The sequence below is a fragment of the Festucalex cinctus genome, chromosome 14 (assembly GCF_051991245.1).
Source record: "Festucalex cinctus isolate MCC-2025b chromosome 14, RoL_Fcin_1.0, whole genome shotgun sequence".
In the NCBI taxonomy this organism is placed as follows: Eukaryota; Metazoa; Chordata; class Actinopteri; order Syngnathiformes; family Syngnathidae; genus Festucalex; species Festucalex cinctus.
In genome coordinates, this window is record NC_135424.1 from 18,812,600 (window position 1) to 18,825,000 (window position 12,401).

The window sequence follows — 12,401 nt, forward strand, 5'->3', positions numbered from 1 at the left end:
GTTTGGTTACTCCTTACAACTTGAAAATACATATTCTAAATTGTATCAGAGTGGATGAGTATGGAGAAAGAACCCTGAGATAATTATTGTTATGATTTGGGGCCAAGCACATAAAGTAAATTGAATTGAACTACGGAGCACAGGGAGTCGATCCTAGCAAAATGGCCTCGGCAATTAGCAGCAAATAACATATTTTGGGGGGGTGCTTGCGTTACGCTCGAGCAGGCAAGAAAGGTGAAGGTCGTGAGGCATTTGCTGAAGGTCAGGTTGAAAAATAGAAGAGTGGAAATTGTATGATGCAGTGGGAGAGGCGATGATGATGATGATGATGATGGTGATTCTCATCATCCCCCTCCAGTTTGCGCTCATTGACCAGGATGAACTCGCTAATGACGACATTTATTCAAATTAGACTAATTGTAATCATGGTTAATAATTAGCTTTACAGTGCAGTATAATTGGGTTAGGCTACAAGATGGTTCTGCCTTGGCGCTATAATTTATTTGATTTAATTACTGTGAAGAAGCCAATGCTTGGACATCTCTATCATAAAACCAGCCAAGTAGAGAGAATGAAGCTGGCCGTTGTCTTTAGAGAAGGTCATTGGCGGCTCTCTGGGAAAATTACGACGACTATTTTCCACTCTATTAAGCTACTTCACTTAGCACAATTAGCTGCACACACAAAGGTTAAAGACAGAGACCTCCTCCTTTTGTGACGAAGGAGATCACATGTGCAAGATAAAAGTGATGCAAAAGTCCGAGGTCCTTTTTTAACTCAAGTTTCAGGTAGCGGATCGCCTGGGTAAAATTAAAAACCATTCGGTATTTTTCCAGCCTCTGATTGATTGGTCAGTGTATTTATTAATGATCGGCATCCCTGGTAAGTAAACATAAATAATCACAATGGCCAGAAAAACAAAAAACGAATGAGCGAGGCCCGAAAATGAATAACACATTATTGGAAATGTACTTTGTCCAGTACAACTATTCACAAGCAAATAAATGTGGTGAAATAATCATACACCACAAATAATTTGCAGAGCTAAACACTCGCAGCTCAAAATGTTGGCATGTGTACACACACACCATTGTTTGGATTTCATGACACAAGCTTTTCTATTAACCCATGAAAATTTGACGTTCTCACAGTAAATAATCATGCAGACATTCTGCTCTTTGACAAAAAAATGTTTGAAAATAGTCATAAATAGCTAAAAATGTTTAATTCAATTTGCAGGTCAGTATTTACATACAAAGGGGTGCAGTACTAAATACTCACATACGAGGTAAGGTTCACTACTGTTCAAGTTTTGAGGCACCAACAATAAATGAAGTCACAGCTTGAAGTCACAAATGAGCTCACTCGCAGGTCCAAGTGAAAACCCGGCCCCAGGCGTCTCCCGCCAACAGCGTCGCGTGGGTCCTACGCAAAGACACTTCTGTGACTTGTGCAACACAACATGATCAAGTCCAGCAGTTTCCAGTGAGTGTGCGATATTAGGTGAATACCTGGACATGGCCAACGCTGTGATCGCTGGATTGGTTTTGCTGCGATGCTGCGACACAGCCTGACATCTGTTCAGTTCCCGACACAACACCAGACGTCTCTTCCAACGTTCAACCTGCTGTGGGCTGTTCGCTACGGAAACATCATTGCAGCATGACTGGAATGTTATGATCTCCTCAAGTATTCAAATTATTTCTCAGTAGTCAATAGGCTGCCAAAGTGTGACAAATCCCTTAAATCTGAATGTTAAATGCTACATTAAGAGTAGTCTCAGTGTAATTTGCCCAGCACAATGCTCAAGTGAGGTGAAGCGGCGCTGTAACCAACGTATGCCAAATTGGATCTCGGTATTATTGCTTTCTAAATTATACACGCACACAAACGTCAGCAGATTCACTCATCAGTGTTTACTGCCTCTATGTTTAATAACTTTATAACAACATCCTTCCTGCTAGCCCTAACACTAGCGAGGGATCTGAAAAAGCACAACACCTCACTCGGCGAGGAGCGCTTAAAAATAATCATCTCACACTTAAGGATTTATCTAATTAGAGGCGTGTTTTCCTTGTGAAACTTATAAGTAAAAATACTTTTGGTGCAGTTTTCTACTCGGCCACTCCCTTCATCCTGTCTGTTATAAATAGATCTATATCGGATGGTAAAACGAGCGGCATTACCGGCGCTCTCTGTCGGCGCTGTTGGGTCTCGCCCTGGGGACAGGGGCTCTTCTGGAGGCCCAGTTAATTGTGTTCTGGTGTACTCTCTCCTCCATATCTGTGTGAACGACACATAACGAGTAGCAAAATCAGACATAATTCAACATAATAGCAAATGCGCACACACACGCAGCGGGGTGCACACACTCTCCATAACTCAAGGTAATAATAAAGTAATAATACCAATTGTGAGCATGTGTTGGCATTGGCACCCATTCCCTAGTGGGGGCCTAATTTAAGAGTTTGCGGTTTGATTGCAGCAAGGCAGCATTATGCTCATATTAAACACACACGCACGCACGCACACACACAACCCATATGCTGTTATTATTATCTTGATGGACACTGGGCTGCAACCTGCGAGGCTAATAGCAAAGTAATGACATGCGTTCAAACACTATGCAGTTGTACACTGTATAAAGCCAAACAATAACCTCTTTCTTGCATTGCTAGTGTCACAAAAAGTGCAGTGATTCTCTGCTGGAGGTGAGGGAAATTTGTGGCCACATTTTGCGCTACTGTTATATATTTTATAGGGTTAGCCAAAATTAAAGCATTAACTTTAGAAATTAATTTCAATTTATTAGAGCGTTAAAAATTAACTCAGTGTGCAGCCAAACTTTGAGGAGTCACTGGCGGGAAGATGACTAAACATGGACTGTAGGTAGGTTTTACTTTCTTATTTACTTTCTTGATGGGGGGACAATTGCAAAGATGACTTGACTTGACTAACATATTAGTTGTACACCTTTGGCGTACCATCTCAGAGCAAAATTCCCTGCTCAAGTTATCTTCAGGGAGCCTCGCCAACTATGTATGGTGCTCGTGAGCAGAACTAAATTTGTAAGTGAGAAGTTCTGAGAATTGTCTCTGTGAGAAAAAAGATAGCCTGTACAACTGAGTCCATTTTGATTGTTTTTTTGTTTTTTTTAATATATTTTATTTTGTTTATTTTTATTTTTACAAAAGTATTCTATTCAAGGATCAAAGAAAGTTATTAGATAAGTCTTTGATGATAAATATATTTTGTATTTGATGATTTTACATTAACTCATTTGCTCCCAAAAACGTATAAATAAATTTTTTTTGAAAATGTTTTAAGTGTCCCAAAGACGTATTTATACGGTTTTTGTTTGTTGTTTTATGCTAAAGCATACAGAAGCTTTGATGCAGCCTCTCAACTGCAAAGAACGGTTGCAGAAATGATGGTTATTACACAAACGGCCAGCAGGTGGAAGCAGAGCAAAGGAGATCAACCAGGGCCATGTTGAAAAAAAAACCAACTGAATTACTCACAATTCTAAATAGATTTGTGAAAACTGATTAAACTCTGCTACATTCTAATGCTAATTGCTGCAAAACTGAAACAGATAGAAATGTACTTTTTTTTCCTGAATAAAGAAGAATCATTCTTTTGATAGGTTCCATGTTTTTATAGCAATAGAACAGAATATTCCGTGAGCCTTGCAAAATCAGTCAAAATCCAGTAAAACAGCCGGGAGCGAACGGGACTGCTTCTGTGAAAATGGCTGGGAGCGAATCAGTTAATTCCAAGATTTTACTGAAGTGAATATCTGTTACTAGCTTTGAAGAAAAAAGTAGGAAAACGTGATGAATCGCGAAGAATTGCGATTACCGGTAATTACAGAGAATTGTGCGATTAATTAGTTAAAAAAAATAATCGTTTGACAGCACTAATATTTTATTATACTCATTTTTTGTACAAACAATGTTTGGCGTTAGCTTGTAAAGGTGCTCTGAAAGACACTTTGAATCTCATGTTTAAAAATACGATACACAGTATTTTTAAGGTCACTTTAAATGTTATTTATTATTCTATACTTGCCCGTATGATGCCATCTGCACAGCCGGTGGCCACGACATTCCTGGCATCCCACTCATGTCGCTGTGTGAAGCTGACACAAAGGATGTCAGACCGAGGCGCACAGGAAGTGTCAGTGCAGGCCAACAGTTGACCCTTCATCGTCCACAGGTAGAGCACATGCCCGGCACATGACGCAATCTCACCCTTGGACAGAGCAGTGCAGCGTTAATGCCCTTCAGTGCACATATGCTCACAAAAAAGGAGGATACACACAGAGTAGCCTCCCTTCCTCAATCTGCGAAGGGACTGAAGACATGACAGCGCTGAGCCAAACACAATAATGATGAGACTCGGGTCAGACTTACTGTGAGGTCATTTATAGCCACAGCACAGATGCTGCTTGTATGTCCCACCAGCTGTGTGATGTAGCTGAGCTCCTCCAGATCCCACAAGATGCACGTGAGATCACTGGAACCGCTCACCACCAAGCTATGGACCTCAGACGCAGCCAAACATGTTACCACTTCAGTGTGGCCGTACAGCGGCTGTGATAAAATGATACATAATACAGGGCATTTCAAAAAAATGACATACATTAATATTGTAATGAACAAAATTGGTCAAACGATCTTTGATTTCAGTCAGATATGTAAAAACAAGCTAAACTGAATGTTACATTAAAGTTCGGCTTTTTCTTTTTGTCCAAGGTGAAGAGTGACATACAATAGCAACGAACTATTGTGTTAGTGGAATTGCACTAAAATCACCACGAATGACAATTACATTACATTTGCTCAGTGTTCAGGGAACAACCAATCAGGGCTCACCTGTTTTCTGAAGCTGAGCTGTGATTGGTAATTACCCGAACCATGAGCAACTGTGATGTCATTTTTCAGTCGACAGCAAGTTGCAAAATAGACGCCCCCTTAAATAAATAAAAATGATTGGATTTTACTGCTTAATTTATATTTCATTTCATCAAATTTTTGACTCCTCCTTGAAGAAGAAAATTAAAAGTGGAGGGCAAATAGGAAACTGCGTGTTGTAAAGCTTGTTAAATCTATTTTTCTACATGAAACTTATTTAATTTTGTTTGCCTTGCACATATATTATATTTATTATTGTTATAGTCATATTCAGATTTCAAATGTTTGTCTTTTTTTTTTAACTATATATATATATATATATATATATATATATATATATATATATATATATCCATATTATTCAAGCAAGTAGGCTACCAGAGGTGTTTTAAAAAGGGAGAAAATAAGGACAATTATTTATCTCTATATTTATTTTCATCTTAATATAATTGTTCAGTTTTAACAGCAGATGGGAGGAGGCGTCCTACAGGCCTTTGTTTTTTATTTTATTATTTATTATTTTATTTTAGTTTGCAGGCCTTTTTATTTTCATAAACATTTTTTTTTCAGAATAACATTGACAATATTATTACAACGTATGTCAAGAAAATCTGGAGGTGAAAATACAGTACTTGTGGAAGAAAGCCCCCAATATTTAAAAAACACACACATTCACACACACACGCACACACACACAGCCCGACTCACCTGTCTGAGTTTCATGTGGGTGACTTTGTCCTTGTTGATCACCACATCCCACACACAAACCACAGTGCTGCTTCCTGCAGTGATGACGGTCGTTGGGTTGGGACAAGCAGCGCACGTCGTTGGCCCCCAGGCACATAAACTCTCGCACACTGCAAATGCCTTGCGATTGACATGCAAGCAAAGACACATGATGGCACTGTACTGTTCTGCACTTAAAGGATTTCATTAATAAGTGTTATATTAACCATATGCCATATATCCTGTCCCGGAAACGACTGCATATCAAATGCTATGCATTCGTTTCCTTTTCCTTTCACTCATGCACTAAAACAAATCAGTGTCTCAAGATACAAATTACCTTTTCAGTGGTACAGTTTCCAAAGGTGCAACTGTTGTCAGGGAAACCCCAATTGAAGAAGCAGTTTAATGAAGGAGACAGGAGGAGTCGGTTTCTCTCCAGGATCACCACCTCTTTTTCCAAACACATTATTTGACCCACTGGACCTCTTGGCAGCTCTAAAGAAATATCATCATGCTATATGACGCAATATGCTTGTATATTGTCATTTGTTAAGTCACTGAAAACAAATTAACAGAGTACACCAAGGTTTAGTATATGCCCTTATCAGAGACCGGCATCCTGGTCGGCTTCAAAAGTTGCATGTTTGTGTTTGCATTTTTCCTGTAATTGACCTATCCGTGCAAGCACACATCATTACATCCTGTCACCGGCCCTGCACAGAAAATCCCCAGAAAGAAGCCAAGTCCCGGCATTCCTCCTCCTATTCATCTCTATCTGCTTATTGATCAGATCAGACACTCTAAGATTTAATATGAAATGTAATATGCAGGAATCTCTCCCTGAGCATTTGCAGATTCATCTCCTCTCCCTCAGTGGGCCTGTAGGGATATTCAGATTATTAAGTAGAGCTCAGCAAAAGAGTCATCTCCATATCGTAGTTCACAGATAGCGCCTTCCACCCCGTCCGTAGTGTAAATTAAAATATGGACGCTCTCGCACTGCTGCAACGATCCCCCGGAGACCGCGACACATCTTGTATACAATAATTGGCATCAAATGGTGTGAGATAAAATAAAGGCGGGGAACAACACAAAGTGGTGGCAGATGGAGATGATAATAATTGCATGCTATTTTATGGATTGTAACTATACTCAATATTGGAGTCACTGGTGTCTTTAACCTTTACAGTGGATATGTGACTTTCTGTTGCAAAAATTAGTCAATCTACCGAGCTTTTTTTTTCTTTTCTTTTCCCTTTAAATAAATTACAATCACATTATAGATTGTTTAAAATTGGATTTACAATTGAACTCTTACAGGGCCATAGCAAACTGTGAATTATCATCTGATGTGGTATTCACGGTAACAAGACAAAACAATAGTAAAGGGCATCTAACTTCTAACTTCAACTTTAGACTTTTACCCAAACTATATGCATAAAATCAGGTATATTCATTATTATGGCTAATAAATTATTTTTAATGAATCAACTGCTTAATGAAAATTAATTGAATGGATACTTGTTTTTATTTTACTCATATTTGATTTTGTTTTAATCACAATAAACTATTGTTTAATTAAATTAATAAAAATAAATAACAAACATTTGAATTTACCATTAGTACAAAAAAATGCAACAAATATTAAAAAACTCCTGATACGATAAATGCTTGGTGGCCTGGATAAAATAATGGTGTAACCTGCCACACTTTGCACATCCCTAGTTCAAGCGTACCTCTAAATGGTTGGGCAGTCGTCTTGAGTTTGTCGAGACTGAAGAAAAACGGAGTTGGATGAGGTGGTAATGGCGCTTCTTTCTTTGGATGGGGTTTCGTGAAGAGCTACGGCAAGGACACAAGGGGTTATATTTTAATAATTTGGGTGACCAACGTAGAGATTTCTAATTTTTTATTTTTTATTTTTTATTTTTTTTTTAATTTATTTTTATTTTTTTACCTGTTTGGGAATCTGGCCAAAGTTGCTGACATATCCCAAAATTGTGCTCTTAATGAGCGGATCCTTTGCATCCTGACGGCCTCTCCGGGCATAAAAGTAAGGATGGAAGGTGTTGACACTTTCGACAGCAGCCTGGCCTTGTTGTCGGTACCCAAAGATCAGGTCGATCCACAAGTGCAGGTGTGAACTCACATAGTCACTTTCCAAGGCCTGTTATAAACAACTCAGGTTATTGCTGCAAACCACTACCCTGGCATGCAGAGCATCGTAATAACAGTGAGGCCAAAGTCATCAGTCAAACTTTTAATATGAGACTTCTATAGCACCACTTGTTTTAGAATGACCACTTGTTTTAGAATACACAAGCAATCAAATAAAATAAAGAAAAACTGCATGATTTTCTCAAGAAGTCCATTTAAAAGTCAGATGTTGCATAGTTATGAGAGCCCCACCATGTTGGCATGAAAGAAAGATTTGTGTAAAATTAACCAGAGATTGGTTTTGAACAGTTAATGAGGAAAAAGAAGACATGAGGACCTGCAGCAGGCTAGAAATATTCTTAATAATCCCACCGTAGAGTAACGGGAAAAAAAGCTCATAATGTGAGGACATATTGTCCTAATTTAATTTGTGTACGGGAGAAAAACAATCTTCAAAAGTTACTAATTTTATGAGCATAGTTCAGTAGATTGTGCCATGATAACAGCGACAATACCCCCAGGATGGAAGAAGGGAGAGTCAAGAGCAAAATAAAGAGCAGTGATCCAGCTGAGAAAGTGGCGGGAGCACACAGACATGATGCATTGTGGGAAAAAGAAAAAGCCTGTCTTGGGTAGTGCTGAATAGGCTGGTTGTCTGCAGATGTTTTTGTTGAAAAGCAAGAAAAGTGGCCGTTATACGAGACACAAATGAGAATACAGTACGTAAATAACACAATGCATATTTAAAAACAAACTGTGTCACCAACACTATTACACGGATCCTCTAGCAGTGGGCCATTGTTTCATATTTTAAAACAGCATGTTGTTTGTTTAGTCATGAATAGCAGTAACAGATCTTACGGAAAAAACTCCTCATCATGTAATTACGTAGTCATGTCCGAGGGTGTGAGGTCACTGACCTCACGTTGGATCCTAATGAACTCCTGAGGGTCATCTTTGGCCCATGCCGGCAGCTCCACATCTCCCAGAGCGGTTCCATCAGCCATGCAGCCTAAAACAGAGCAGAGGAAGATAGCTTGTCAACAATATTAATGATATGATCTCGTATTCTAACACGTTTTGCAATTGTTCATCTATCGCATACACAATGTACCATGGAAATGAAATACACATCACATGAGAAAACAAGATGGGAGAATAGTTGTAGCTCAAGTGTGGAAATATTTGTTGCAAATAAGAACAGTATTGGGGGACCAGATGGGATATACTCCAGAACACCCAAGACCTTGAACAGGGTAAGATGTCAAAAATTGATGGATGGATGGATGGATAAAGGAGAATATTTAATAAAAATGGTGTTTGCACAAGGTAAATGACACACAAAACTGTATGCTGTACATCTCCTTTCTATATCACTTATCACCAGTTCATCATAATGCATGATATGCGCAGTGTCATCTGAATCAGTTTGTAAGAGTGTTTTGAAGCCTGACCCAGCTGCATGTGGTTGGAGTTGATCAGAAAGTCCGGCAGGTAGTAAAACTCTGGAATCAGCTCTCTGACATCACTCATGTTATCTCGGGAGGCCGACTCCCACTCCTTGTTTACACTATAAAACATCCGTTCGGGGATATCAAATCCTCCCTGAGAAAGCAGATAGAGTGAAAAAGTCATGTAATGTTCCATTAATACAGTTGTCAGAAAAGAGAACCTGAGTGCAACGGAAGCTTTTCATACTTCCATAAATTCCTATAATCTGTGATGAAAATCTCATGAGAGGGAATGTAATTTAGAATAAAACAATTATTGAAATGAATGAATATAGCTTATATATTGATAAACATGGTTAGAGATGTAAATCCAGTTATGGATATTACGGTTGTTCGCCTCAGTAGACAAAAAGGCGCAGTAATTCACCAGACTAACATCTTTATTGCTTTATTCTGACTATCAAATATGCATGCCTTTTCATTATAATCAATTGGACGCCGTATTGGAAATTTGCAACATCAGTGGCTATCTGTATGGGCTGCTTTTAGATGCCTCCTGCAATTATTTACATATATATTGGAATCTCACTATAATTTGTTTTCAAAAAGAGGGGAAAAAACAACAACCAAGAACAGATGCCACATTTTTTAATGAAACGTACCATGTATTTTTGAACTGCAGACTTTGTATGTTCAACTTTGTTTGTTCTGACAAATCAGCAGCTGAATAATATTTTCAAATTTTATTTAATCTAAATGTGTACTCGTTAGAGCTGTTATTTCTTAATCAGTTATATCTTAATCAGTTAAGAGCCTGTCCATACCTTGAGAAATCTCTTCACATTTGCAGTGTTGCAGCTTGTTGCAATTATAGACCCCTTTTTTTCCATTACATTTCTATATATTAGGAGGTAAATTAATTAAATGGATGATGAACAACTCATTGAATCAAAGATGAACGTTACCATATTCTATAATTTTCCACACAAGATTGACTGTAATAAGTACAGTTTTTGTTTGTTCTCACAGCTTGTACTGTGTTACCTGCAGTGCCTGAAAGGTATGAGAAAAAGGCTCCATGCGAACAAGGAAAGAGGCCACAATGATGGCTGAGGAATAGTGGGTACAGTAGTGGCATCGTGCTGACAAACCTAAAAGATTTTAAAAAGAACCAGTGCATGTTGAATACAGGGTATATAATACACTGCAATATATAAGAAGAAGGGAAAATAGCTGAAAAAGTACCTTCGCCCTCACTATTTTCCACATCTTCATATCTCTGGATGAACATCTGCTTTCTTTTCTCCGTCTGAGCACCCATTGGCTTTGACAGGTCTCGGAATGTTGCGGGATCTGACAGGTTCAGGGTCTGGGACATATGCACTTTGGATAAAAATACAAGCATGCAGCCACGCAATTCTAAAAACAAATGTAACCATAGAGGAACTGAGAACACCAAAACATCGAGCCCAGAGATATTCAAAATATGTAACCATATAAATCTGTTCACTCATTGCATCATATTTTTCTTTGTGTGGCTGTTAATACAAAAACAAATGTTCCGTGATATGGCCTAGAATTCAGTGATTCTCAAAGTGTGTTACAAGAGCCATTAGTGGTACGCAGGCTCCCTCAAGTGGTACGCAAAAGAATCACTGAATCAAATGTTCAAACTGTGCATAATGCTACAGTATGGTTGCTGGCTTCAACATTTTTGTGTTAATTGCAGTTCTGTTGAATTCAACTTTTAAGTACGCTACATTGGCATATAATAATCATTTAGAAAGACTTATTTTCAAGCCATTGGCCTGGATCAGAATAGAAACTTTGTACCTCAGACTTGTAGTCAGCTAGGACCCAAGGGAACACAGGATACTGCATGAGGTCATTGTATGTTCTCCCAGCAAGAGTATTCAAATGCATCAAGTACTCGAAGTTACTGATCTCGCCTTTCTGTGGGAATAAAATGTACACAAAGGGGATGAACACCTCAAGCATTGTTTAAATTAATAAAGACAAAAAAATGACTTGTATTGAAAACAACATTACTCTTTACTTAGTGCTGATGATAGTATGAACACAGTCATTATACTTCCTATTTGAAAGATTAAAAGAGAGCGGAGGGCAGTATTGCAACCAAATAATGTTTATTTTTATTTTGAACTTATGAGTCAAATTTTCTGATGATGCAGATGCTGCTTACACATTGTTCTGGCACAAACAAGTCTTAAAGTGGATAAAAAATATCACAACGATCATTACTGAGTCATACCTGCCATTTAATAAGGGTTGTCTTCTCAACCACGGGAGTCTTCCTGATTCACAAGAAAACAAACAGCTTCAGTTAACACCACAGCCGAAACATTTCTTACATTTGCGTTATACTTATTGCCAAACAACTGGTGATGAACTGTAATGCAGAAGTGACCTGCCACACTCGAGTAATTCAGGACTTTTTTTTTTTTTTTTTAAGAAACCCTGAGGTTTCACAGGATTGAAATTGGATGGGTAATTCATACTACTACTACTACTACGACGACGACGACGACGACTACTACCACTCTCAAGTATTATGTAATTGTTGTGGACTGCACATGCAGTTTATGTCTAAATGCATCAGAAAGAGGCCATGCATGCTGTGGACGAATATATCTTGTTTTTTGTTTTTTTTGTTTTTTTACGATTTTCTTTTTATTCGTCCTGTGCAATTCGGCAGAAATCCTGGATTAAATTCTTTGGCTTCAGTTCGTGAAGTCGAATTTATACGGATGCTAATATAACAGTAACACGTCAGTCCGTTAACACATCAATTATTAAGTAGAGCGCCGATTGGTGTTGTCACGTTCTGGTTGACGTCATCGTTCGTGCGACGCCACGGTTTCGGAAATATTTACGAACAGCGTCATTGTCGTTTCGAACTCATGTAACGTTACCATTCCAACGTCTGCGGATGTAACCAGAAAATGTCGTGACATATAAAGTGGCCGTGTGTGTTTACTTTTAAAAAAAATCTATCTGCTGCCATGAAGTTTGAACTCCAAACGGAGGAAATAGAAGGACCAAGGCAAAAGCTGTCGATGGCTGATCGCACGGATGGGTGGGCTGGTTGCGTGACAGGCGTCATTCTTTTGTTTCCGAAGAGCAACGA

General features: G+C 38.6%; 2 protein-coding genes across 7 annotated transcripts in view; one reads left to right on the forward strand and one right to left on the reverse strand.

The window, feature by feature from the left end:
• Nucleotides 1-1,208: 1,208 nt before the first annotated feature.
• wdfy4 (WDFY family member 4) overlaps nucleotides 1,209-12,401 on the reverse strand; it is a 47,050-nt gene continuing 35,857 nt past the window's right edge. For all 6 annotated transcript variants that reach the window (XM_077495022.1, XM_077495021.1, XM_077495023.1 and 3 more), the window contains 15 exons: nucleotides 11,526-11,568; nucleotides 11,087-11,206; nucleotides 10,499-10,622; nucleotides 10,298-10,404; nucleotides 9,257-9,407; nucleotides 8,723-8,814; nucleotides 7,603-7,812; nucleotides 7,382-7,487; nucleotides 5,983-6,140; nucleotides 5,625-5,783; nucleotides 4,416-4,595; nucleotides 4,072-4,254; nucleotides 2,187-2,283; nucleotides 1,512-1,641; nucleotides 1,209-1,425 (listed from right to left, as the gene is read on the reverse strand). In XM_077495022.1, the coding sequence (XP_077351148.1) occupies nucleotides 1,362-1,425; nucleotides 1,512-1,641; nucleotides 2,187-2,283; nucleotides 4,072-4,254; nucleotides 4,416-4,595; nucleotides 5,625-5,783; nucleotides 5,983-6,140; nucleotides 7,382-7,487; nucleotides 7,603-7,812; nucleotides 8,723-8,814; nucleotides 9,257-9,407; nucleotides 10,298-10,404; nucleotides 10,499-10,622; nucleotides 11,087-11,206; nucleotides 11,526-11,568 (1,924 nt within the window). In that variant the 3' untranslated portion in view covers nucleotides 1,209-1,361. The remainder of the gene's footprint in view (nucleotides 1,426-1,511; nucleotides 1,642-2,186; nucleotides 2,284-4,071; nucleotides 4,255-4,415; nucleotides 4,596-5,624; nucleotides 5,784-5,982; nucleotides 6,141-7,381; nucleotides 7,488-7,602; nucleotides 7,813-8,722; nucleotides 8,815-9,256; nucleotides 9,408-10,297; nucleotides 10,405-10,498; nucleotides 10,623-11,086; nucleotides 11,207-11,525; nucleotides 11,569-12,401) is intronic.
• Nucleotides 12,143-12,401, forward strand: part of lrrc18a (leucine rich repeat containing 18a) — a 3,288-nt gene continuing 3,029 nt past the window's right edge. The window contains exon 1 of the mRNA XM_077495028.1: nucleotides 12,143-12,401. This exon is cut by the window's right edge and continues 493 nt beyond it. The gene's annotated coding sequence lies outside the window, so the exon portion shown is untranslated.